General features: G+C 39.2%; 1 protein-coding gene across 2 annotated transcripts in view; it reads right to left on the bottom strand.

The window, feature by feature from the left end:
- The window catches only part of ATP9A (ATPase phospholipid transporting 9A (putative)), a 122,873-nt gene that overhangs the window by 21,182 nt on the left and 74,087 nt on the right, over window positions 1-27,604 (bottom strand). For both annotated transcript variants that reach the window (XM_070744607.1, XM_070744605.1), the window contains exons 16-21: window positions 21,708-21,800; window positions 18,729-18,812; window positions 15,844-16,014; window positions 8,720-8,818; window positions 4,499-4,588; window positions 4,090-4,234 (exon numbers count right to left, since the gene is read on the bottom strand). In XM_070744607.1, coding sequence (XP_070600708.1) covers window positions 4,090-4,234; window positions 4,499-4,588; window positions 8,720-8,818; window positions 15,844-16,014; window positions 18,729-18,812; window positions 21,708-21,800 — 682 coding nt within the window. The remainder of the gene's footprint in view (window positions 1-4,089; window positions 4,235-4,498; window positions 4,589-8,719; window positions 8,819-15,843; window positions 16,015-18,728; window positions 18,813-21,707; window positions 21,801-27,604) is intronic.

Here is a 27,604-nt window from a genome sequence, read left to right as displayed (position 1 = left end):
TTTCTTTGGACAATTATTCCAGGTCATTCAATATTGGTTTCACTGTCTCTTTTCCGGTTTTAACTATGCTATGTTTTCCCCCCAACCCCAAGTATCATGACGTATAAAGTAAGCAAGTGTAATATAATAACTAAATAAAAGAGCAGAATACATTTCTCAGTGCCTGTTTTCAAGAAAAGCAGAGATAATAAAAGATGGGGGCTAAAATTTAAACCTACAAATTATGGGAACTGCAATTTCCAAGTGAAAATCCCCTTAAGAAAACTTTGCATGTATATAAGGGATAAATTTAAAAATGTGGGTTTCTTTCATTAATAATAAATTATTCCTTCGGAAGAACTGTACCTTTTATCTTTGTTTGGAACCTATCTAAATTAAAACCCATAGAAATAAACAGCATAAATAAGGGCTAACAATGTTGCTGGATTTATTTCTGGTTTCTTTGAGAACCAGAATTCTGGAGATTTAGGACAATGCAAGAACTACAAGGCTATTTAATGCAAGTACTATAGTCCTCAAATTACAACCACTGGTTTAATAACTATATAAAGTTACAATGGCACTAAAAAAAAGGTGCTTTTCAACTGGTCGTTGCACTTACAACTGCTTGGATTGTAGTCACGTGTTCAAAATTCAAGCCCTTCACAATTTACAATGGTTACAAGGTCCTGGGGGGTCACGTTATCATCATTTATGACCTTCCCACTGTGTTTCTAAGAAGCAAAGTCAATGGGAGAAGCTGGTTTCTTTCCAGTTTCATTTAACAACTGCAATGATTTGCTTAACAATGGTGGGAAAAATATAATAAAATAAGAGAGAGCCCACTCAACAGCAGCCTTGCTTAACAATGAAAATTCTGGTCCCAACTGTGATTGTAAGTTGAGGACTACCTGCAAACTCAATTGATCAAGAGCCATCAAATCACTGTCGACTCTTAGCAATCACACAGCTTTTCTCCACATGATCTCTTCCAAAAACACCAAAATGTCTGTGATTATGACGGAATGGTTTAATTACTATTCTGCAAGTGATCAGGAGGTTAGACTCAATGACTGCTTCCGATTCTCTCTTTATTTTGTGCCAACATATTACACTTGCATGGAAAGGGCTGCCTCACAGCTACATCCATGAATTTGCTTTCCTTCGGGCAGTGGTTCCTTTCATTTCATAGGGTACTGCTTCAGAAATTCTCTAACTTCAGAGAATTCTCTAAATTCTCTAAAAACCTCAGAGAAATGAAAAGTCCATAGGTGTGTAATGTTTAAATCACAAATTTTCCTCTGTTTCCATGCACTGAAGGAGGGGGTCTCCAACCTTGGCAACTTTTTTTTTAAAAAAATAATCTTTATTAAGTATTTACATATAAAGACAAACAAGCACATTACAAAACATACAAACATTAAAAATTCAATATATACAAATCTATGTCAAAGCTTAAGTACAAAATGATTAACATGAATGTCAACCATCCTGTTAACTATTATAACTTACAGCCTACTTGTTGTTGTTGTTGTTGTTGTTATTATTATTATTATTATTATTATTATTATTATTATTATTATGCTATCTTATACACCTATATACTTCCCTTTTAGTGTTCAGTTGTTAAGTCATTCAATCTTTCATATCTTTAAACTAAAAGAAATTGGTTTTAACAACGATTTATCTGTTCTTTCCAAATTATTGGCTACAGGACTTGTGAGATTACTTGTGTATATATCCATTCATCTTCCGAATGGTGTGGAGTAACTAGCTATCAGTCATTTTAAGTTTGCGATTTTATCCTTGGCAACTTTAAGACTTGTGGAATTCAACTCCCAGAATTGCTCAGCCAATCATAAAGTTGCCAAGGTTGGAGACTCCTGCACCGTGGAGCCCAATATACAAAAACAGATGATAAACTAGAGAATCCATTTGGATTCTCTGGATTCCCTACTATGAGGGAATCTCCGACTGAAGAATTGCATGAAGATAAGAAGAAATGAAAGGCTGAAGGACAACCCACTGATAGCTTATCGTATGAATGGCAACTCAGCCTAGGTGGCCAGAAAATAGAAAAAGACTTCTTAAGGAGGTAATTGTAAATAAAACTAGACATTCCTCTCAAAGTCTTGAAGAGCATATCCCAAAGGTGCTTTTTTCAAGAGGCAACTGGATTGTCTGGTTTTTCTTTGAATACGTTTAGCTTCTCATCCAAGAAGCTTCTTCAGCTCTGACTAAATAGTGGGGAATGGAAGGATTTATTTATTTTATTTATTTATTTATTTATTACTTAGATTTGTATGCCGCCCCTCTCCGAAGACTCGGAATTTATATTCCTTGCAGACAGCTGGTCATTTACATTATTTTAGCAGGTCATTAAAAACACCTGGAGGTTTATCTATGTCATCAAGGTCACCTGAGTACTGCAAATGGGTGTGGAGCCTTCTTGGAACTGTTGAAAGGACCATGTTGTAGATTGGAGATATTTGGTGTTGTATCCTTCCTCCTCTGTTGAGAGAGGGCTGTTCAATTTTGACATAGATGGCCTCTTTAAACCCTCTTTCAAACCAGCGATCCTCTCTGTCCAAAATATGGGCTTTGTTGTCTTCAAAAGAGTGGCCTCTGTCTTTTAAATGAACATGGATTGCTGAATCTGGTCCTGATGTGTTTGTTCTCCTATGTTGTGCCACACATTTATGAAGTAGTTGTTTCGTTTCCCCAATGTACATGGCTCACTGCATTGTACTGCATAAACCACTCAGTTTCTGTCTGGGTGTTTTATCCTTGGGGTGGACAGGCTTCTGCCTTTAATGGGAAACCTCCAGGTGACCTTAACGAACCACTAACAAAATGCAAATGACCAGCTGTCTGCAAGGAGTATAAATCCCTCCATTCCTCACCATCCAGTCATAGCTGAATGAGCTTCTTGGATGAGAAGTGAAACATCTTCAAAGAAAAACCAGAAAGTCCAGTTGCCTCTTGAAAAGAAAGCACCTTTTGGACAACCATGATCTGGATGATTGAGAATTTCCACAGACACTTAAAGAGCATAATCAACAATAATCTATAGCAGTGGTACCCAATGGTTTGGTGGGAAGACAGGGGAACTGGGCCATGTGGGCAATGGGCTGGCATGTACAGCCCAACTTGCACAAGTGGTGGGTCAGTGTACAAGAATACCTGCCGGCCTGTTGCTTGTGCAAATTGAGCTACACACACACGTGCATGCTCCAGTCAATCCCTCATGTGGCCCAATTCCAAATAGCTACCTACAGCTGTGGTAGTGGGCCGTAGCCTGGGGGTTGGGGACCACTGATCAGTAGATAACCCTAAAAGATACTATACTGAAGTATGTATAATCTTTGCTTCCTTGTTGTCACCTGTGTGAGACTTAACACCTGTTCTGTATGGACGGGTCGATGATCAGAATAAAAACACACACTCTGAGAGGATCCAATATTAAACTACATTGCTATTAAAACGTCCAGAATAAAACAGGTTAATTTTTAGTCCATATTGGCAGTGTTCTCAGCTTAAAGGTCTCTGAGATAAGCTTAAGTCCTGGACCAGAAGCCAAAGCTCATTTAGGTGAATTCCTTTGAAGTGATTCTATCCGTCAAATAGACTTACAGTTCTCCATGTTTTTTTTCATACAATGTGATTACATGACATTAGAGTGATCTAAAAAGTGTTTCTTGAACTCCGGAGCTTCCACAGGGCCATGATTTTTACGAACATTGTTCACCATGCCCACTTTCCCCAAGGCTGTTGCTTATATAGGGACAAGGTGTGGCCAAATGTTCCCTAGAGCTACTAACGCCAAGACCTTTCTTTCTCAAATATTCTTGTCTAGACAGAGTTCTCCTGACCCTTGCATCTAACATAGGCTCGCCCTCTCATTCATCTTCCTCCTCTGACTCAGTCAATACCCTAACTGGGGGTGCTACAGTCCCTAATTGATCCTCAGACTCTGACTCCACATCATTCTCACTCTCAGACTTAGGTGACAAGAACACTGGCCAAGGATACCAATACACATCTGTCTCCTAGTCCTCGAAATCTGTGACCAGGTGAGTCGGATGTAGACCAGTCACAACAAACACCTACCTACTGCGCAGGTCAGCTTCCCAGTTCTCTCCTTGAGTAAGCGTACAATCTGAGCCTTTTGTGTTGGGGCACATCTGCAGCAGATGACTGCTGGACACTGGCAAGCCAGTTCCATGAACTCATATTCATAGTATTTCAAGCATACCTATTCCATGAAAAAAAAGAAAAGAAACAAAAGTAATGGAATGCAGAGATTATTTCTTTTGTCCCTTCTTTTGTCCCTGTCCCTTCTAAGAGACTGATGTGTTTCTCAGTCTTGGCAACTTTAAAGTAAACCTAAGAATTCTAGGACAGCTTCTGAAAGTTGACAATCTGAGAAACAGTTCACTGGAGGAATGTGTGTGAAGGCCTTTCTGGCCAAAGCTGCAGACGCAGATGTAGGAGCCGGGAGCCCAAGCCCACCACTCACCTCCAAGGAATCCCCAGAAATCACCAAGGCACAGTCGTGCTTGCGGCGGAAAGCATTTAGCTCCAGATGTGCTTCTCCACGGTTGGTCACCTGGGCAGGAGAGAACGGGTAGCTTAGTGTCAACAGAGAATTCATCATATGTCACATGGCTGTCAAATCAGGAAGCTGGTGGGTATGGTGTCTTGATCCAAGCCCTGCCACTTGCAGGTCTTATTTATTTATTTAGTACATACCAATCTGTCATAATTCTGTGTAGGTGAGAAAATAAGACAATAGATACAATCCCCAAAATGAAAAAAAGGTTAAGGTTAGGAAAAAATAACAAGCCAATACAAGAGAACACTGTCCATTCCAATTCATGGTGTTGGGAAAATCCAGGTTTTAAAAGTGAGGTCGGGAATATATGGATCTTGGTGAATGAGGAATTGTGTTTCAGAGAGCAGGCACCTTGACCAAAAAAAAGACCTGCTTTCTGGTTCTCATCACATAGTCTATTGCAGTGATGGCAAAAAAAAAATTCCCTTGGGTGCCGAAAGCGCACGCATGCGCACTGGTTAGGAGAAAATAACAATGCATAATTCAATGCCCCCCACCCACTCTTTCTGTATGCATGCATGACCTCCCCACTCTTTCTGCATGCATGCATGACCTCCCCACTTGCTGCCCCACTCCTACACATGCATGCATGACACACACACCTTTCCCTGGCTTCCAGTGGGCCTGATAGACCCATTTTTTGCCCTCCCCAGACTGCAAAGGCTTCCCTGGAGACTGGGCAGGGAAAGCCTAAAACACCTTCCCAGAACCTCCGGTGTAAGCCAAAAATCAGCTGGAGCTGAGCTAGGGCAATGGCTTGCTAGCATATATGGTGCCATAGGTTTGCCATCACAGATCTATTGGATCTGGAGAATGTCAATCTACATCAGAATGCATGAGATGGACAGAAACTGCTGAAAATAAATTGACACTCAGATCGTATAAAGGGCTATTCCATGAAGGGCTTTTAAGTCATATTCATTACTGTTCTGCCTGACCGGCCTCAAGCCATGATTAATGGTCCAGAAAAGAAGGTCAAACACACACGTGGATAGTTAATCAGCAAACTTGTATTTAAACAGTAAAGAAAAAAGACTAAAGCAAATGGTCCTTACTTTCAGGAGAAATCAAGAGGATTTGTTGCAAAATTCAATCAGCTACAAAGTTCAGTGAAAATCCAACCCATACAAAAGTCACAGAGCAGAAATAGTCCAAGAGTCTCTGAATATTCACAGCACAAAAGCAGCAGCTTGTCCCAGAGCGTTCAACTCCCCCAACGCTGAAGTACAATCCACAAGCAGGAACTTCAGAGCAGGAACTTCAGAGCAGGAACAAACCACAAACCACCCAGATAATCAGCCACAGTTTGCCTTGGCCCGTTCCCTTTTTATGCTGTTTAGCCCTCATTAAGGAAACCACACCCAGCCCAGGTGTGTTTCTCCTACTTCTTAAAGCGACCCCTTCTTTGTAAGGCCCTACGGCTGCATAAATTGATGTATTGTCCTGCAGACGAGCTGAGAGAAGATAAACTGTCTGACGAATTGCCAGCCCCTTCCCCTGAACTGTCTGCCAATTCGTCCTGGCTCTCTTCCTGACTGCTAGCTGCATCATCCTGGCTGTCAGCCAGGCTTTCACATTCACTGTGTGCCGCGTCTCCCCCATCTGTGGGGGCAACAGCTGGCCCAGGCCCAAACACAACAATTACCTTGAATTGCACACTTTGGACTTTATGGTAACTACAGTGATCCCTCGTCACTTTGCGGTTCACCTTTCGCGGCTTCAGTGCATCGCGGGTTGCTGCTGGGGTTTGGTGGTGGTGCAGAGTGGAGCCTCCGGGAGCCCCTCGCAAGGAGGATTTCCCGCATGCACACACTGTCCCTCACTTTCACCCTCTCTCTTTACCTCTCGTCTCTCTGCCTCTGTCTCGCTCCCTCTCTCTCTCAGGGAATCCTCACGAGGGGCTCCCGCAGGTTCTGCTCTGCACCCAGCAGCAAAGCGTTGCTTTGGCAGGGACAGTTAAACGGGGGGGGGGGGGAGGAGGCTGGAGCTGCCTCAGCAGTTGCCGCCGCCACCGATGGGACCGGCTAACTCAGCAGCACTTGTCCCTGCCAAAGCGATACTTTGCTGCTGGGTGTGGAGTGGAGCCTCCGGGAGCCCCTTGCGAAGATTCCCTGAGAGAAAGTTCTATCTATCTATCTATCTATCTATCTATCTATCTATCTATCTATCTATCTATCTATCTATCTATCTATCTATCTATCTATCTATCTATCTATCCATCCATCCATCCATCCATCCATCCATCCATCCATCTATCTATTGGACCTATATGCTGCCCGTTCCCAAAGGACTCTGGGAGGCTCACTTTAGGAAATTGAATGTTGCTATATTAAAAGAGCTAAAGTCAAGTAAGGAAGAACACATAATATAATTCAGAAATGAAAGCGACTATTAAATGCAGGGCTAAAGGATAGGTTTTGCATGCATAAAGATTTGCATCTTTACTTTAATGATTCAGGATAGTCTTTTTGCCTAGCTTAAATTAGGGATCCCCAAACTTGGCAACTTTAAGACTTATGGACTTCAACTCCCAGAATTCTCTAGCCATAGCTGGCTGGAGAATCCTGGGAGTTGAAATCCACAAGTCTTACAAGTTGCCGAGTTTGAAGACCTCTGGCTAAAATGAATTTACTGCACAGTTTGCTAGAGAAACACACTGGCTTTTCTTGCTGCACTCAAAGAAATCTTGGAGCCTGACATTTTGCAGAGAGTTCTCAGAAAAGCATTTTCAAAGAAATGCAGAGTTCTTTTTACAGAACAATAAGGATGAGCAATAAATTAGTTCTGCAAGACAAAGCAGAAGAAAACAAAACTCGCACTGGTTTCAAATCTCCAATGAAGGGAGGATTTGGAAAATAAGCCAAAATGACTTGCTGTAACATGGGGGTGTGGGACGTGGGGGGTGGAGAGACCCATGAGAACAGGAATTAACCATTTTAACATTTTTTCATTTGTTCATAAAATGGATTGCTGCCCGGCCTTTTGCCTTGTTAAAGAACTTATTTCAGCAATGATCCAAGTTCCCCGATAAAATTGAGCCTACAAGAAATTGGAGGAAACAAGCAGATGTAGGTCCCTGCTGGTTCAAACCATTCTTTAGAACCGGTAACAGGAATTTCCCCGGCTTGCCGAACTGGCAGCATCAGCTGGCTGGTCATCCCCCCGAGCTGGCTCTCTCAACAGCCAGACTATTTACAGGATTGCCTCCTACGCACACCTCCCAGAGACCAATAAGATCACATAGAGTTGGCCTCCTCCAGGTCCTGTCTATTAAGCAATGCAGGTTGGCGGGAACATAGGGGAGGGCCTTCTCTGATGTCACCACGGCTCTATGGAACCAATCCCCCCTCCTGATATCCATTATGTTCCCACCCTGCTGGCCTTCCACAAGGCCGCGAAGACCTGGCAGTGCAGGCAGGCTGGGCGGCCATGAATTGACATCTATCATGGCCAAATTGTGTTGAATGGTATGCATGTGTGTTGATTGGATAGTTGAACGGTGGGTTTTAAACTGGAGTTTATAGTTTTAGACTTTTATATTTGATTTCTTTTTTATTGTATTTGTATGTTTTTTGTTATTGTAAGTCCTCTAGGATTGGGCGGCATAGAAGTCGAAATGAATGAATGAATGAATGAAATGAATGAATGAATGAAAGGAATGAATGAATGAAATGAATGAATGAATGAATGAAAGGAATGAATGAATGGAATGAATGAATGAAATGAATGAATGAAATGAATGAATGAATGAATGAATGAATGAATGAAATGAATGAATGAATGAATGAATGGGTGGTGCTATCTTGTTTTTTGCTTCTGTAAAAACCTAGAAGCTGGGTTTTTCAGCTGGGCTTTTGGCATGGTCATGTGGCGCTCAACGCACATAGCGCAGGAGGAAGCGAACCAACAGTGAGATAAGTTAGAACGCACCCCTGGAAACCAGAGGTTTTTTTTCCATATTAAATTCCAGCTTCCAGGACCATCATATGCAATGATGTTTACAACAAAGTTAGGCTTATATCATATGCTCAGGCTGTAGTCTGCATGTACAGTGAAGCTAAATGATTCAAAATAAAGTTCTGTGGACAAGTGCTAAGCAAATTAAGATTTATTTGTATTACTCACCAGTCTAAATATATGAATGTCCTGAGACCTGGTTACCAGATGTGCATTCTTAGCTGTACACGTGGCTGTTTCCAGTTTATCCCCTGTGAGCATCCATACCTAGAATAAAAAAAATTTTTCAAAACCTCACATGAATAGAAACAAAGAGCCAGTATAATGCAATGGTTTGCTTTGGACAAGGCTCCCTAGAGATTCAGATTCAAGATCCCACTCAACCACAGAGCTCACTATGTGGATCACTTTTTTTTCCAAGTCAGCTTACAGGGCTAATGTTCAGGGGATAATATTAGAAGTAGTTCATATTTAAACTGCATTTAAGTCTAAAAGGAAAGCAGATTGCCTTAAATGTAGTAAACAAATAATGGTAAATAAGAAAAAGGCACTTAATAAATGTTTAGCTGGTAGGAAAGTTAATACATGTATTATATACTACTCAAAAAATAAAGGGAACACTCAAATAACACATCCTAGATCTGAATGAATGAAATATTCTCATTGAATACTTTGTTCCGTACAAAGTTGAATGTGCACAACAGCATGTGAAATTGATTATCAGTGTTGCTTCCTAAGAGGACAATTTGATTTCACAGAAGTTTAATTTACTTGGAGTTATATTGTGTCGTTTAAGTGTTCCCTTTATTTTTTTGAGCAGTGTATTTTAGATAGTTGGAAGCCAATATGGCATAGTGGTTAAGGCCAAGATCCTGGAGGTTCAGGTTTGTCTATTTCCAGCTATGTAAAATTTTATTTGATTTATTTATTTATTTATTCAATTTTTATGCCGCCCTTCTCCTTAGATTCAGGGTGAATAATAGGGTGAAATCATCCCCTCTCAGATCAACCTAACAGTGATACCTCGTTTTACAAACCCCTCATCATACAAACTTTTCGAGATACAAACCCGGGGTTTAAGATTTTTTTGCCTCTTCTTCCAAACTATTTTCACCTTACAAACCCAAGTCGCCGCCACTGGGATGCCCCGCCTCTGGACTTCTGTTGCCAGCGAAGCGCCCGTTTTTGCGCTGCTGGGATTTCCCTTAGGCATGGGAAACACCACCTCCGGACTTCCATATTTTTGCGATGCTGCAGGGGAATCCCAGCAGTGCAAAAACGGGTGCTTCGCTGGCAACAGAAGTCCGGAGGTGGGGTTTCCCAGTGAGGGGAGCCTCAGCGAAATCGCAGCATCACAAAAACATGGAAGTCTGGAGGTGGGGTTTCGAGGACTTCCGTGTTTTTGCAATGCTGCAATTTTGCTGAGGCTCCCTTCGCTGGGAAACCCCACCTCCAGACTTCCGTTGCCAGCGAAGCACCTGTCTTTGCACTGCTGGGATTCCCCTGCTGCAATTCCCCTGCAGCATCACAAAAACATGGAAGTCCGGAGGTGGGGTTTCCCATGGAGGGGAGCCTCAGGGGAATCCCAGCAGCGCAAAAACGGGCGCTTCGGCTGGCAAAGGGGGTGAGTTTTGGGCTTGCACGCATTAATCGCTTTTCCATTGATTCCTATGGGAAACATTGTTTCATCTTAAAAACTTTTCACCTTACAAACCTCGTCCCAGAACCAATTAAGTTCATAAGACGAGGTATCACTGTACTAGGTACGCTGCCTTGGGGTCCTGGAGGAAAGCTATATTAATCTAACAAATCAATCAATCAAATTAGTAAAGATGAAGATACAAAAATACAAAAATCTCCCTTGTGTCAAGAGATTGATGGCTTCCTGTGATTTCATGGACATACCCATTTGTTTTTCTTGGCACTATGATAGGAGACCATTAGGAAAATTGGAGAAGACGTATCATAGTTTTTTCCAACTACCCAACATTTAGGCACTGTAAAAATAAATGGGAGGAATTTGCACCTTTATGCCAACTAGATTATAACTTGAATCTCTGTCTTCTGGATACAAGAGTAAGGGACTAACCAAGGACAAGTACAAATCTGAAAGTAAGCCCCATGATAAAAGTTTGCAGCTTCTACTATCTTAAGGTCTTCATCACACTTTGCAAGGCAAGAGTATTGGGTTAAGGACCGGTAGAGTGGAAGGATTAAGTAGTGAAATACCATCCATAAGGATCTCCTAACATTAGTTAGGTGGCGTCAAGTTGAGTTTGGACAGGATTTTAATTAAAATATAATTGAAATCCTACACTGAGCAGAGATTTAGGCATGTTGACGTCAATATTCTTCTCAAATCCCATGATTCTTTGAAGTTTTATATAAATGCAATTGACAAAAGCAATTTTTGCAATTGCGTATTTCAAATAAATTACATGGAATTTTTAAGTAACTGTTAAAAAAACCCTTTATATATCATACTGGGATCTAAGATTTCACAAAAACATGAGTCAACCTTGACCATTTTTGGAGATGGAAGCTGCAGCTAAGACAAATGGCACCAATAATGCAGTAATGGATGTTCTATAAAGGCAGCTTTAAACTGTGGCAGCTGTCCCAGTGCAACAGGCTGTTTGTGTGTAGAAGATGCAACCAGAAAGGTCTGTGGTGACATGGAGAAAATTGCCACATCCACACAATGAGTCATTGTACATCATGAGAAGACAGTAACCATGTGGACAACTTCATAGAGATTTTCACATAGCAACCAAAATATCTGTGCAAGTCTCTAATTAAACATTTTAATAGTCAGTGGGATCAAACAAAATTAGCTGGCTTTGCATATTGCACAATGTGACAATGTTGCTCTTGTTGGGAAATACATCTCATGGAATGGGCACTACTGATATGGTATGTAATCATGTGACCTGACACAAATTCCACTACACATTTTGTTTTGTATTGCCAGTTGTAAATTACACATTTATTTTTGATGCTTATGATGGTTCTATAATATACTGCAATGTTTTTCAACCTTGGCTGCTTGAAGCATGGACTTCAACTCCCAGAATTCCCCAGCCAACTTGAAGGAGCACACATGTACCACCTGATGCCAAGTCTTTAAAGCAACTGTGCCTTTTCCTGAAATGTCTAATCTATTATGGGATATGAGAATTCACACTGGGAAGAGTTATAATTGATATGGAAAGGAATTGAACACTTTCAACAGGAAAACCCAAGAGTTTGGGAAGCATTTTTAAGTAGCGTAAATATGACCTTGCCTAGGGTATTTCTCCAAGAATAGTATATCCATTCTCCATTTCCCCCCCCAACTAAAATTCAGGTCTTGGCTTTCAAGGAAAATTGTAAAATAAGAATAAACTTCATGCTGCCATTCCTTCCAAAGTTGTTCCTTCATGCAGGAATCCAAAGTCCCATGGTTTCAGACAAGCATTCCATATATCATACATGCAGTAGTGGGTTCTAAATCCCATCGCTACCAGTTTACATGTCTGCTGGCGCCGCGGCTACCAGTTCATCGATCTGGGTTGAACCGGGAACAACCTACCACTGCATACATGGCTTCATAGTAGCCAATAGGAAATACAATTCAATACTTTCTTTATACACTGCTCAAAAAAAATAAAGGGAACACTTAAACAACACAACATAACAGAAGTAAATCAAACTTCTGTGAAATCAAACTGTCCACTTAGGAAGCAACACTGATGGACAATCAATTTCACATGCTGTTGTGGACATTCAACTCAAAGTATTCAATGAGAATATTTCATTCATTCAGATCTAAGATGTGTCATTTGACTGTTCCCTTTATTTTTTTGAGCAGCATACTATATACACACTGAAATGTGTATAGGATGGTCCTGTTTGCTTGGTAACGTTGATAATAATAATAATAATAATAATAATAATAATAATAATAATAATAATAATAATTTATTAGATTTGAACTACATGTTACTTAGGATGAGACAGATAACTTAGTTATAAGCTGATTTTATTTATTTATTTATTTATTTATTTATTTATTTATTTATTTATTTATTTATTTATTTATTCATTCATTCATTCATTCATTCATTCATTCATTCATTTATTAGATTTGTATGCCGCCCCTCTCCGAAGACCCGGGACGGCTAACAACAATATAAAAAGACAATGTAAACAAATCTAATATTAAAAATAATCTTTAAAAACCCCAATTTAAAGAACCAGTCATACATACAAGCATACCATGTATAAATTCTATAAGCCTAGGGGGAAGGGAAATTTCAAATCCCCCATGCCTGATGACAGAGGTGGGTTTTAAGGAGCTTGCGAAAGGCAAGGAGGGTGGGGGCAACTCTGATATCTTGCTTGCTTTCCTGACATGGGGAAATGCTAGCTATGGTGTGATTCTTAAGCCACAATTTTTCCCCCCAGTTCAAGTGCTCTATGATTAGATGGCCTCCCGACTCTCAGTCATTCTGGGAATCCACAAAGCAGGAGGGTATTCATATATTAACAATGCCCACCATAAAAGTAGACAGAAGGTAAACATCTTTCAATTTGAGCTTGATTCTTTTTAAACTTCATGAAACATCCTTGTATTTTTCTTGGCTTGCTATTGCTTTCTTTTGAGGTATTCTTCTTCTACCTCCCAATCTAGCCTTTAGCCAATCTTTCCTGGAAGTCTTCCATTCAGATACTAATTAGCTCTGATCAAGGTTAGTTCTTTAAAAAAAATCAGCCAAGGTCAGCTAGGTGCTGCCATCTAGCTGGTGATATAAAGGATATTTCTTTTAGTCAATAGATAAATCAAATAAAATGCATTCGCTTGGATGTTGTATTGGGCTGTCAATCTCTCTGGCTCTAAAATCACATTATTAATGGAACTGATGACAATTTCAGCTGTTGTTTGGTTTTTTAAAACAGGTTTATTTCTTTATATTGTTTTTATTTATATTTGCCTGACAGCAATCTTGTCTGACTACCCTAGAAAAGTGTGCAACAGGAAAGTTGGATAAGCAGCAGTAGCTGGAGTGGTGGGAAGTGTTTATAATTCCACCTTTGTGCTTTACAGGCAAACTAGAACCTGCAGTGGAATATTCTGTTTAGAGAAATTACTTTGTTAATTGAAGGGGAAATGCTGTTCTTCTACCAAAAATTGTAGCAATACCAAACCAGAATTCTGAGATGTGACCCTGTAAACAATGTTGGTACTTAATTGATATAGGTAATCCTTGACTTACAACCATAATAATAATAATAATAATAACAACAGAGTTGGAAGGGACCTTGGAGGTCTTCTAGTCCAATCTCCTGCTTAGGCAGGAAACCCTACACTACTTCAGACAGATGGTTATCCAACATCCGCTTAAAAACCGCCAGTATTGGGGCATTTACAACTTCTAGAGGCAAGCTGTTTACTGATTAATTGTTCTAACTGTCAGGAAATTTCTCCTTAGTTCCAAGTTACTTCTCTCCCTGTTTAGTTTCCACCCACTGCTTCTTGTTCTACACTCAGGTGCTTTGGAGAATAGGTTGACACCTCCTTCTTTGTGGCAATCCCTCAGATATTGCAACACTGCCATCATGTCCCCCATGGTCCTTCTTTTCATTAAACTAGCCATGCCCAGTTCCTGCAACCGTTCTTCATATGTTTTAGCCTCCAGTCCCCTAATCATCTTTGTTGCTCTTCTCTGCACTTTTTCTAGAGTCTCAACATCTTTTTTGCATCGTGGCAAGCAAAAACTGAATGCAGTATTCCAAGTGTGGTCTTACCAAGCCCTTATAAAGTGGTATTAACACTTCACGTTATCTTGATTCTATATCTCGGCCTAGAACTGTACTGGTTTTTTTTGGCAGCTGCTGCACACTGCTGGCTCATATTTAAATGGTTATCCACCAGGACTCCAAGATCCCTCTCACAGTTACTTCTGTTGAGCAATGTACCACATATACTGTACCTGTGTGTTCTGAGTCTGGAATAATGGTTTTTATTCTTTATATGGATATGAAGCAAAGCCATTGACTGCAATGAGCATTTTTTGTTGGAAACTAAATGTAAATGCTGGTTTTTGGCAAAAAAAGAAGAAGAGTAAATTGTGACTATGAGATGCTGTAAACAGCCATAAATGGGGGCCAGTTGCTGAATGCTCAATGTGACTCTGGGGAAGTTGTCAGCTGTCAGAACTTTGAATATGGTTTGTATCTTTTTAGGGGGTCTGTCGTAATTTCGAATGATTGCTAAGTCACTGGTCGTAAGTCAAGAACTACCTAGATATTCCTGGAGGGGTCTGTAATATGGTAAATGATTTAGCTTTACTAGATAAATGGTCAAAGCAATGGAAACTGCAGTTTAATGTTTCCAAATGTAAAATAATGCACTTGGGGAAAAGGAATCCTCAATCTGAGTATTGCATTGGCAGTTCTGTGTTAGCAAAAACTTCAGAAGAGAAGGATTTAGGGGTAGTGATTTCTGACAGTCTCAAAATGGGTGAGCAGTGTGGTCGGGCAGTAGGAAAAGCAAGTAGGATGCTTGGCTGCATAGCTAGAGGTATAACAAGCAGGAAGAGGGATATTGTGATCCTCTTATATAGAGCGCTGGTGAGACCAAATTTGGAGTACTGTGTTCAGTTCTGGAGACCTCACCTACAAAAAGATAGACAAAATTGAACAGGTCCAAAGACGGGCTACAAGAATGGTGGAAGGTCTTAAGCATAAAACGTATCAGGAAAGAGTTAATGAACTCAATTTGTATAGTCTGGAGGACAGAAGGAAAAGGGGGGACATGATCGAAACATTTAAATATGTTAAAGGGTTAAATAAGGTTCAGGAGGGAAGTGTTTTTAATAGGAAAGTGAACACAAGAACATGGGGAAGTTAGTTGGGGGAAAGATCAAAGGCAACATGAGAAAATATTATTTTACTGAAAGAGTAGTAGATCCTTGGAACAAACTTCCAGCAGATGTGGTTGGTAAATCCACAGTAACTGAATTTAAACATGCCTGGGATAAACTTATATCCATTGTAAGATAAAATACAGGAAATAGTATAAGGGCAGACTAGATGGACCATGAGGTCTTTTTCTGCCGTCAGTCTTCTATGTTTCTATGTTTCTACCTGTAGTGCTTTATATACTGACAGCATTATTAAGGTGCTTCTAATGATGCGGAAACCATCCATTTCTGCTCATTATAACTCTCCTATATTTATTCAGCCATTGACTAGTACACTGGGGGGAAAAACAGTTAATTTTACACTTTTGGTTTCTGATTCAGTCATACCTTAATGCCAGCGTTTTTCAGAGTTTCCAAAGTTGGCCTGACATCCACCTGTAGTTGATCTTCTACTCCAGTCAGGCACAGCAGCTCCATCTCCATCTCTAGACTCTCAATCACTGTGGCTACTTTCAGGGAACGATCGTGGACACTTAATTTTGCTTGGACGTAGCGGGCCTAAGGAAGATCACAAGAAACACATCCCTTTACTACTTGTTCATTCGCTATGTGCTTGGCTCACATCAGAACAAAGTACTATGGATAAAGAAAAGGAGGTAAAATTCCCCCAAAATACCCCCACCTCTATTTTTAAAGCAGCCACATCATGTTACTCGGTTCTGGCAGCAAAAAGCTAAATTTCAGCAGCATAATTTTTGCTCTCCTTTTTTAACCCCAGGATATAAAAACCAGGTGCATTAAGCCTTTACAAGGTTTTAGGAGCTATCTTCTTGTTTTTCTACATGTGTCCAACCAGACTAAACAAAATAAAAACATGCCTACAAACCCATAAATAATTTGGATCAATCCATTTGGCTCCATTCCTTCCTGCATTGTCACTGTATCACCACAATGCCCCCTGGTGGCTCAGAGAAGGCAGAAGTTTAAATAAAACTTTAAATAAAATTTAAATAATAATTCAAAGTTTTAAATAAAACTTTGTTGTGAGCCGCCCCGAGTCTGAGGAATAGGGTGGCACAGAAATCTAATTATTAAATAATAAATAAATAAAATGCAGCTTTAGCTGGGGGGAAAACTGGGCAATTACTATTTTTAAAAAACCACCCTAGGTGTGGAAGCAAATATATTCCTTTACTTGCAATTGCCAGCAAATTTATAGAGTAGGGAAGAGGAGGAAAAGAGTAGGAAACATATGGTGTATGTGTATGTGTGTGTGTGTGTACGCACACACGTACTCCCCTCCCTCCTAAAACCAGATGGAAAGAGACTGGCCCACATTTCAAGAATCTTTATCTGCAAAAAGAACATGGGAGAATGGTGACTCAACTGGCTGCCATCCACAAGTTTTATGTGGCCCTTGAGCTGCCAGCTGGCTGCCACTGATACATTAGGAGCACATCCAGAGCAGCCCTCATGTCATAAGTCATTTTTATTTTAGCCTTTGTCCTTCAACATCCTGGAATAAATTATATAGTATCATCAAGGGTGGTGGAGCAGAAGACAATGTAAGATGTTCTTCCCCAACAGGTGCCCTCCATGCTGTGCAGCAACACGTACTCTAACTGTGCGAACCAGAATGGGTTTTATTTTTTATTTATTTATTTTTTATTTGTCAAACATGTATAGGGTAGTAGTTTGTATAAACATAAGTAAAAAGTAACGATAAAAAAGGACAATAGAATAGGGATGGTAGGCACAATGGTGTGCTTATGCACACCCCTTACAGACCTCTTAGAAATGGGAAGAGGTCAACTGTAGACCATCTAAGGTTAAAGTTTTTGGGGTTTGGAGAAGAAACCACAGAGTCAGGTAGTGCATTCCAGGCATCGGTCACTCTATTACTGAAGTTGTACTTTCTGCAGCCAAGTTTAGAGTGGTTTACATTTAGTTTGAATCTATTATGTGCTTGTGCACTGCTGCGGTTGAAGGTGAAGTAGTCATTAACAGGAAGGACATTTTGGTATATGATTTTATGAACTAGTTAGCTCAGATCGGAGGCGACGTAGTTGTAAACTGTCTAATTACAGTATTTCATGTCTGGTGGAATTTTATGGATTCCTTTCCCCTTGTCGTGGAAGATAATAGACTAGACTGGATTGGACTAGACTAGACTAGATTTATTGGCCAAGTGTGATTGGACACACAGGGAATATATTTATGGTGAATTAGCTGTTAGTGTACATGCAGTGTACAAACAATAAAGTAATGTAATCATAAGATGCCTAGACGAAAAGGTAGTAAAAAAGATGAGAAGGATAACAGTAATACAGCTATACTACATGACTAAATATCCTTAAATCTTCTTATGAAATGTTTGTGCCTCCTGTTTGCCCAATATCCTTCTTTGATATATGTGTTATGAAGTATTTTGCACTATTTACTTAACCAGATCAGTTAAAGATCTAGGGACTGCATTTGTATAGCATGCCTAGATAAACCATTAACTTTGGTTAGGTGTTTTGGTTTAGTGACTGGGTTGTGCAAATCCAGCCTACTGGATTAATTTATCAATAATAATAATAATAATAATAATAATAATAATAATAATTTAATAATAATTTATTAGATTTGTATGCCGCCCTTCTCCGAAGACTCGGGGCGGCTCACAACAATAATAAAACAATATAACAATGGAACAAATCTAATATTAAAAAACATATAAAACCCCATCATTTAAAACCATGCAGCCAACACATACCAAACTTGAAATATAAAAGCCTGGCGATACAGGTGGGTCTTAAGTAATTTGCGAAAGACAAGGAGGGTGGGGGCAGTTCTAATCTCTGGGGGGAGTTGATTCCAGAAGGCCGGGGCCACCACAGAGAAGGCTCTTCCCCTGGGGCCCGCCAAACGACATTGTTTAGTCGACGGGACCCGGAGATGGCCAACTCTGTGGGACCTTTTCGGCCGCTGGGATTCGTGCGGTAGAAGGCGGTTCCGGAGGTTCATATATGAAAATGATAAGATATAAGGGGTATATATTTTATCCAGCCAACTCACTCCTCCATTTTCCAAAATGTTCAAAGGTAGACCTTGCAGTCTAGAATCTAGAAAGCCAATGCATGATGGACTGTAGCCAATTCCATCTTTGCCAAGAGAAGGAAACAGAAGGCAAAGTAGTTTACAGTTTAAACCATTTAAGCACTTCCCTGCTTATTGCAGATGTAAATGGAATATTCATCTTGAATTCATTTCATATTTAATTTTCTTACCTCAAAATCTTGATATTGCTCCTCAGACAGGGATTTCTTTGCCACTACAAGAACTCTTAATCCTTCTCTCGCCATGTTACCACACTATAAAGGAATAGACACATTCTTATAAGCTAATCTGCCACTGGAAATAAACATTAGTGCAATAATTGTCCCTGATTTTTTCAGAGAGCAGAATACAGGTGAAACTCAAAAAATTAAAATATTGTGCAAAAGTTCATTTATTTCAGTAATGCAACTTAAAAGGTGAAACTAGTATACGAGAGAGACTCATTACATGCAAAGCAAGATAGTTCAAGCTGAGATTTATCATAATTTATTTATTTATTTATTCATTCATTTTTTATGCCGCCCTTCTCCTTAGACTCAGGGCGGCTTACAACATGTTAGCAATAGCACTTTTTAACAGAGCCAGCATATTGCCCCCACAATCCGGGTCCTCATTTTACCTACCTTGGAAGGATGGAAGGCTGAATCAACCTTGAACCGGTTATGAGATTTGAACCACTGACCTACAGATCTACAGTCAGCTTCAGTGGCCTGCAATACAGCACTCTACCTGCTGCGCCACCCTGGCTCTTCATCTTCCCTATATCATAATTGTGATGATTATGGCGTACAGCTCATGAAAACCCCAAATCCAGACTGAACAATGCAGAAGAGCTGAAGGCTGCTATTGAAACATCCTGTTTTTCCATAACACCTCAGCAATGCCACAGACTAATAGCTTTCATGCCACGTCGCATTGAGGCAGTAATTGCTGCAAAAGGGGCCCAAACCAAGTACTGAGTACATATGCATGCTTATACTTTTCAGAGGTCTGATATTGTTCTATGTACAATCCTTATTTTATTGATTGCATGTAATATTCTAATTTTCTGAGATGGTGGATTTGGGGTTTTCATGAGCTGTATCCCATAATCATCATAGTTATGACAAATCATGGCTTGAACTATCTTGACTTGCATGTTATGAGTATGTCTCATATATCAGTATTAGGTTTCACTTTTAAGTTGCATTACAATTTTCAATTTTTTTGAATTTCACCCGTATAAAAATTCCAGAATTATGGAATTACACCATAATATTAATACTATAGTTTTGTTGACCAAGTAATAAAATTGAAACAGTAGTTTTAAAGTCACCATCAAAAGAATGGTTACAGTTTTATACCTTAGACTTAGAATAATGTTATTGTCACTTTAAGTGTAGACTAATTGGCATAACGGTACATTAAAATGAAATTTAGTTGCATACAGCTCTCAAAGGGTCTCCACCTCTAATATGTACTATATAAACATGACAAAATAAATAAATAAATGCAAAATTATGCATATACACACATATATTATATGACACGGAGAAACAACAGTATATCAAGGGCTAGCAATCTTTTCAATATCAAAAACTTCCTAGAAATTGCATGTGATCTAGCAAACCTTCTAAAATTTCAGCAAAAATATTATTAAATTCCAGCTTAATATTGGAGAATAATCAATCTATTACCAGATGCACTGATGCCCATGGATGCTCGCATGTTTTACATAGTGTTTCAATTCTAGGTTTCACCCATGCAGGGCTATGTAAAATATTTTTCTTATTTTTTTTTTTTTGAGACAGCTAAATGATGGGGACTTCAATATTTCGTTTTTTGCATGCAATTACTAATGCATCAATAAGTTGCAAAGACCATTCTACACCAGTGGTGGTGAACCTATGGCACGGGTGGCACACGGAGCCATATCTGCTGGCATGTGAGCTCTTGCCCTAGCTCAGCTCCAAAGTGCATGGATGTGCTGGCCAGCTGATTTTTGGCTCGCACAGAGGCTGTGGGAGGGCGTTTTTAGCTTCCAGAGAGCCTTCAGGGGGATGAGGGAGGGTGTTTTTACCCTCCCCCGCCTACTTGGCCCACCAGAAGCTGGGAAACAGGCTATTTTTGTCCTCCAGAGGGCCTCCAGAGGGGAGGGGGAAGCTGTTTTTGCCCTCCCCAGGCATTGAATTTATCTATCTATCTATCTATCTATCTATCTATCTATCTATCTATCTATCTATCTATCTACCTATCTACCTATCTACCTATCTACCTATCTACCTATCTATCTATTGGATTTGTATGCCGCCCCTCTCCGGAGACTCGGGGCGGCTAACAGCAATAATAAAACAATGTACAATAATAATCCAATAAATACTAAAAATGATTAAAAACCCATTAATATAAAAAACCAAACATACATGAAATTGTAAAGGCCCAGGGGAAAAGAGCATCTCAATCCCCCCATGCCTGGCGGCAGAGGTAGGTTTTAAGTAGCTTACGAAAGGCAAGGAGGGTGGGGGCAATTCTAATCTCTGGGGGGAGTTGGTTCCAGAGGGCCGGGGCCACCACAGAGAAGGCTCTTCCCCTGGGTCCCGCCAAGCAGCATTGTTTAGTTGATGGGACCCGGAGAAGACCCACTCTGTGGGACCTAACCGGTCACTGGGATTCGTGCAACAGAATTATGGGTGTGGGCACTCGCGCATGCGCAATAGCATGCATGCACGCTCTTTAGGCACCCAAGGAAAAAAAGGTTCTCCATCACTGGTCTACACAATCAGTTGCATGAAATAGAGCTACAGATTCAAGATGTATATATGCATCTCACCATTATGCACATTCATTGGGCTACTTTTACCTTTCCTTACCATATCTATAAGTAGAACACATAACTTATCATGCTTCCCCTCTCCTCCTGTTTGCACATGGTCTCTCCTTGCCTTCAAATGATTTGGTTACTAATCCCACTACCCCACAGTAGCCAGGCTGGCTAATGATGGAAGTTGTAGTACAACAGATAGGGAGGTTGCCAGGTTAGGAAAGACAGTTCTATCATCAGGAGCATTCAAAGCATTATCGGAATTCAGCCCAGAATTCTTGCTCTAATGATAATTTCACGCTTGCAAATGTAAAATAAGTCACAACATTGTGAGAATACTGTTCTGTACCTCTTCCTCTAGCCAGTCATTGTACTGAACAATGCCTGCCATAACCACATCCGCCCCTTTCATGTAGAATGTTATTTCTCCTGTAGATTCATCCTGAAAGAGACAGAAAACAGGGAAGAGGAAAGAAATGAGATGAAAAAGAGGGGGGGGGATCTCAGATGCCCTGTTTTAATACAGATACCAAAAATACAGACATCTATTCATAAAATATATCATACATCAATTCAATGTAATTGTGTGTTATTCCAAAACTGTCTAACTTGAAGAACCATAAAAACAACAAAAGGTAAAATTGCTGCCTCCAAAGAATATAAGTTAGCACAATTCAGAAGGAAAAAAGATGGTAATGTTCAAAACATGGCTTTAAAAGGGTCAGAGCATCAAAGAAAAAATGTGTCGTGGCAAAAAATAATAATAATGGAATCTTAGCATGCAAAAGTTAGTAGAATGTACAACAGCTTTCTACTGTGAATTGCTATCTTCTTCCCTCCCCAATTTGCACAGGATGTAGGAGTCAGTTTGATACAGGGAGCCTCTTTTATATAAAAAAGACCATTGTACCATCATTTTATTTTTTTAAGAGGGGAAATTGGGGAAAGGTTCTTATTCTTCTCTGCCCACAAAGTATATAATGGTCCCTCTTTTGATCAGATCATCCTCATGCAACTGATTTTTAAAAAACAGAATAAAATACTGTCATATAGAAGATGAAATAAATTTTCTGTTTTTCCAAAGAGCATTGTAACAGGTTAAGATTCCAGGACATAGGATTTGTTCTAAATGCTGCAATTTTCTCTTTATGTAAGGTGCCTGGAAGCAGAAGAGATAATTTTGGAAGTAGAAATGCTTTATTGGAGATTAGAGAGAGAAGCAGTCGTGTGGTCACTTATGAAGAATGGTATAATTATGAACTTCTAATATCATTGGGGGGTGGACTAAATAGCCTTTGAACTCGTTTCTAATTCGGTGTATCTAAGATCTAACACTAACAATCAAAGTAATAAATCAGTGTACATCCACTAATAATTTATACTTGAAGCAAGTGCTCCAATGATTGAATGTTCCACCATAAAACAAACTCCAAACTCTCCACATATAACATTATCATATCAAGGAAGTAAATTCTACACTAGCCTTTTGCTTGACCTGTTGCTTTTCTATGTGTCTGAACAAAATATACAGAATTTGATTATGTAAGTCCTATCAAGAAGGGAGAATGGGTTGATTTTCACATCTACTTTTTCTGTTCTATTTAATGACAGGTGCTACTGGCTGAAGTCCCAGGCTGAGGTCAGGTTCCCACTGTTTTACATGGAAAAAGGTCACTGCTTTTTCCTCATTCCAGCCATTCTCTTGCAAAGGACACTAATTCACATTTAGGTTTAAAATACACTCATGTACATTATATTTTTTAAAATCCATTTGAAATTGGTGAGTATTAAATCACAGGCTTAAGGCTGTAATTCTATACGCATCTATCTGGAATTAACTACACCGAATCCAAAGGGAATATTGAGAGAGAAAGAGAGAGATTTATTAGTTGGTCTATAAATAACGAATATGTACAGTGTTCAGATTCTGTAGGCTCGGCTTCTGACCACAAGTTCTACAGATCTTTCTCCTCTGCACCCCCAGAATGATTTTCAACCACAAACACATTTTACTCCTAAAATCTTTGGGATTCCCCCCAGAGCCATTTTGGAGCAATGATTAAGATGTTAGATAAGAACCAAAGACTCATTTCAAATCCATCCTTATCCATGGAAGCTGACCATCAGTCAGCCAGATGGAAAAAAAACAAACCCAGTGAAGTTAATAGGAAAGACTTGATGCAAATCCAGGAAGATTATAGTATCTCAATAACATAAACAGAGTGAGAGAAGGATAACCAGCCAAAGAAGTTCTGGAAATCTCTAAAGGGCTATAGAAGCTAGAATGGGACAAAGTGCCATAAATCTCATTTTTACAACCTCAAAAAACCTCTGCTCATAATTTATTATGGTAATATTGTGTTCACAGTTCCATAATTTTGAGAAAACGCAGGAGGCACATAGTGTATGTTTTCAGGCTTAATCAAAAACTAAAAAAAAAGAGGCTTAATCAAAAACTAAAAAAAAAGAGGCTTAATCAAAAACTAAAACCAAAGAGGAAAAAAGAGAAAATCCTGGTCACTTTGCATTATTTTCTTTCTTTCTTTCTTTCTTTCTTCCTTTCTTCCTTCCTTCCTTCCTTCCTTCCTTCCTTCATTCATTCATTTATTTATTAGATTTGTATGCCGCCCCTTTCCGTAGACTCGCCCCCACCCTCCTTGCCCATTATTCCCCACAAATGGTAGATTCTTAGGTTCCCTTTCTCTGTTGGAAAGAAAAGCAATTAAATTCTGTGTTGAGACTTGGGCTTGTAGAAATGGGAATGGCTGACTCATTGATTTAACACTGAGACCAATTACAAAATTTATCCCCTCCATAGATACTGCAGAGTAGATCTATCAAAGAATGAGAATGATTTCCTTCCCCAGGTGAAGACGGAGTTAAGAGGACTTCTCTCCCTTTTCCTGCCTGATTTTATTTTTAAAAATATTAATTTAATTTAATTTAATTTAATTTAATTTACTTCCATGCTGCCTAATCCCATGGGACTCAAGGTGGCTTACAATAATAAATAATACAATTAGACAGTGATACCAAAGTCAAATATAAATAACAATGAATATTTACTTACTTACTTACTTACTTACTTACTTACTTACTTACTTACTTATTAAATTTGTATACCGCCCCTCTCCGTAGACTCGGGGTGGCTCACAGCAGTAATAGAAATACAATATATAATACAAATCTAATAATAAAAACTAAAAACCCATAATTTAAAAAACATGCATACAACATACCATGCATAAACAGTATAGGCCTGGGGAAGTTATCTCAGTTCCCCCATGCCTAAACTTGATCAACAATTTTATTTAGCACTGTAATATTTTGTGGCTGAAAACCAACACAAAGATAAACACCATAATCTTATTTATTCCAGTGGCTTTTACATATCGCCGTGGCACATTATTTGTCATTTTTTATAAAATGTCATATGACAATAGAGTCATGTGTCAATGCAAACTTCCAATTTCAAACCCAAGGGTGCCAGGAAAAAAAAAACACGTTAAAATATTTCCAACACAAATTAAGATCAATGTTTGTGCATTACATGTTTAAACTGTTGAGATATGTTTTAATAACTTTTTGATGGGAAACTAACAAGAACGTCCACTTCCTGCAGGCGCAGAACTAGTTTTAAGAGCGTTTAGATCTTTTGTCCAATATAAATATCATATCAACTATCTCCTTGCATTAGTCATTTCCTTTCACCAAGTTCAGTAGGAGGTTAGCACATTCCCATGATATGGCACGATTACAAGTATAAATCTGCAGAAAGATTTGCCAGTTGCATTGTTTCTCAACCACATCTTTTTCCACCATAGTCTGATTTTGGGCCAAGGTTCAAAGGCCTTTCCCTCCTCCCCCAACTCTCACTTGACACATGACAATAGCAGTTTCTGAGTTTCAAAAAAAAAAACAAACCCATTCTCCATTCCAACTGCTCAGAAGAAGAGAGACTGGAAAGTTTTTGTGGTTGAACAAACACCTACCTCTCTACCAATAAGAAGCAGCAACTGTCGTATTTGCCTAGCTTGTTGGCTATAACAGGATCCCTGGAATCAGATACTATGAAAGCGAACAAATCTTTAACAGGCCACTCTTAAAAAGAAGATGCTACAAAACTCAGGGAGATGGAAATTGCTAATTGTTTTACCATTTGCAAGGCAGCTAGAGAATCTATAAAAGGCATTTTGATGGGCCTGCGAGGAAGAGCCTTCTCTGTGGGTGCCCCAGCTACTAAACTACACCCCCTCCCCAATGTTGACACTGCTCCCACCCTACTATCCTTCCAAAAGGCTGTGAAGACCTGGCTTTACGGCCAGGCCTGAAGGCCATGAATGTAACATCTTATCTTGTCCGACTGCAACTGTTCTGTATAATTGTGGATTTGATTGGTTAATTCTTTTTGGGTTTATTATAGTTTTTTTAAATGTTCTTATTATTAATTATTTGACTTGTTTATTTGTAGGTACTATTTATCGTTGTAAGCTGCCCTGAGTCCCACTGGGATTGGGCGGCATAAAAGTCAAACAAACAAACAAACAAGTAAGTAAGTAAGTAAATAAGTAAATAAATATGTAAATAAATATGTAAATAAGTAAATAATAAATAAATACATTTGGCCTTTTTCTTTTTTTAACTGGGCTACAAAGATTATAAGTAAAACAAACATGATCCAACATCTTAATACTAACAGTGCTTTTGTATGTCAGACTTGCCCCTTCCTTCCCCTTTCTATTTCTCCATATGACATACAACAGGTTATCTCTCGGTATTTTCACCCTCTGAAACAACCCCCCTCCCGTGCCAATGTACACATATATAAGAAATACATCATAGTTATGGTTTGGATAATAGGAGGTAGGAAGTGTAGGGAATGTGTAAGAAAAGTGTAGGATTCAGAAATATCAGCCTCTTTGAACCTTCTCTGTTAATCTAGGAGTTTTCTTATGGTGGGAAAAAAAATCAAAAGGCATTTTCCCCACGTTTGGGAGACCCAATAAAAATTGATTAATTTGGAAAGAATTATAATCAAATTCAAGAGGATGGAGTTAGAAGGTAGATCAGATTCTTCCCATGCATCTCTAGAAAATCTGCAGGAGATAAATTTTTGACTTGTAATTAAATATCAAGACCTGCAGTTTATATATATATATAATAGAATGACTATGAGCTCTATTCTGTTCAAAACATTTTAGTATTAATACTCCACAGCAGCGTTATAGCAATCATTTCCAGCCATTCCTATTATGCAGACTACAATTCCACCAACAGTTTGTGAAGAACACTATATGTCCATATGTTAATCCTAAATTTAAAACAAAAAGAGAGAGAGATGAATCATTTTGAGATACCATATTTTTCAGAGTATAAGACTCACCTTTTTCTTCTCTAAGAGGCTGAAAATTTGAGTGTGTCTTATACTCTAAAGGTAGCTTTTTTGGAGCTTTTTCCCCCCAGCTCTAACCAGGTGTTAACGATCTTCCCAGCTCTTACCTTGCAAGCTCATTCATTGTTACTCTCTCTGAAGAATGTTTTTCCAGTCCTAAGTCTTTGCAAGCTTTTCCCCCCATTACTCTATTACTCTGATTTCCAGCCCTAACCAAGTGCCAACAATGTTCCCAGCTCTTACCGGCTTGCAAGCTCTTTCATTGTTACTCTTTGTGAATAATGTTTTACAAACCCTAAATCTTTATAGATTTTTTTCATTGCTCTACTTGCTCCAAATGTTTCTTTCCAGCCCTAACCAGGTGTGAATGATGTTCCCAGCTCTTAGTGGCTTTCAAGCTCTTTCATTGTTACTCTCTCAGAATAAGGTTTTTTTAAAGCCTTAACCAGGGGATAAAATAATGTGCTGAAGCTGACCAAACTAGGGACACTAGTCAGATGAATATCTGGTAAGCAGATTCTTTTCCTTATTTCCCTCCCCGTAAACTAAGGTGCATCTTATACGCCAAAAAATATGGTAATTTCCCATTTTTGCACTAGGCTTTTATAAAACATCCTAATAAAGAAATAACAACAATAAATCTGGAGCAGCAATTGAATACCACTGGCGTTGACAAAATCTCCACAACGGCCTTTCAACTAGAAAAATACCTGACAATGGGTCTGACCCAATACCATAGAACAGCACTCACTAGAGCAAGATTTGAGCAGTTAGATTCTATGGTCAAATATGGACGATTCCACCAAGTACCATGTTTTGAGAGAACATGCATTTGCGGTGCACCAGAAATAGAA

Source organism: Erythrolamprus reginae, chromosome 3 (assembly GCF_031021105.1).
Source record: "Erythrolamprus reginae isolate rEryReg1 chromosome 3, rEryReg1.hap1, whole genome shotgun sequence".
NCBI classification, from domain to species: Eukaryota; Metazoa; Chordata; class Lepidosauria; order Squamata; family Dipsadidae; genus Erythrolamprus; species Erythrolamprus reginae.
Note: the sequence above shows the minus strand (reverse complement) of the source record. Positions and strands in the feature narration are given on the sequence as shown.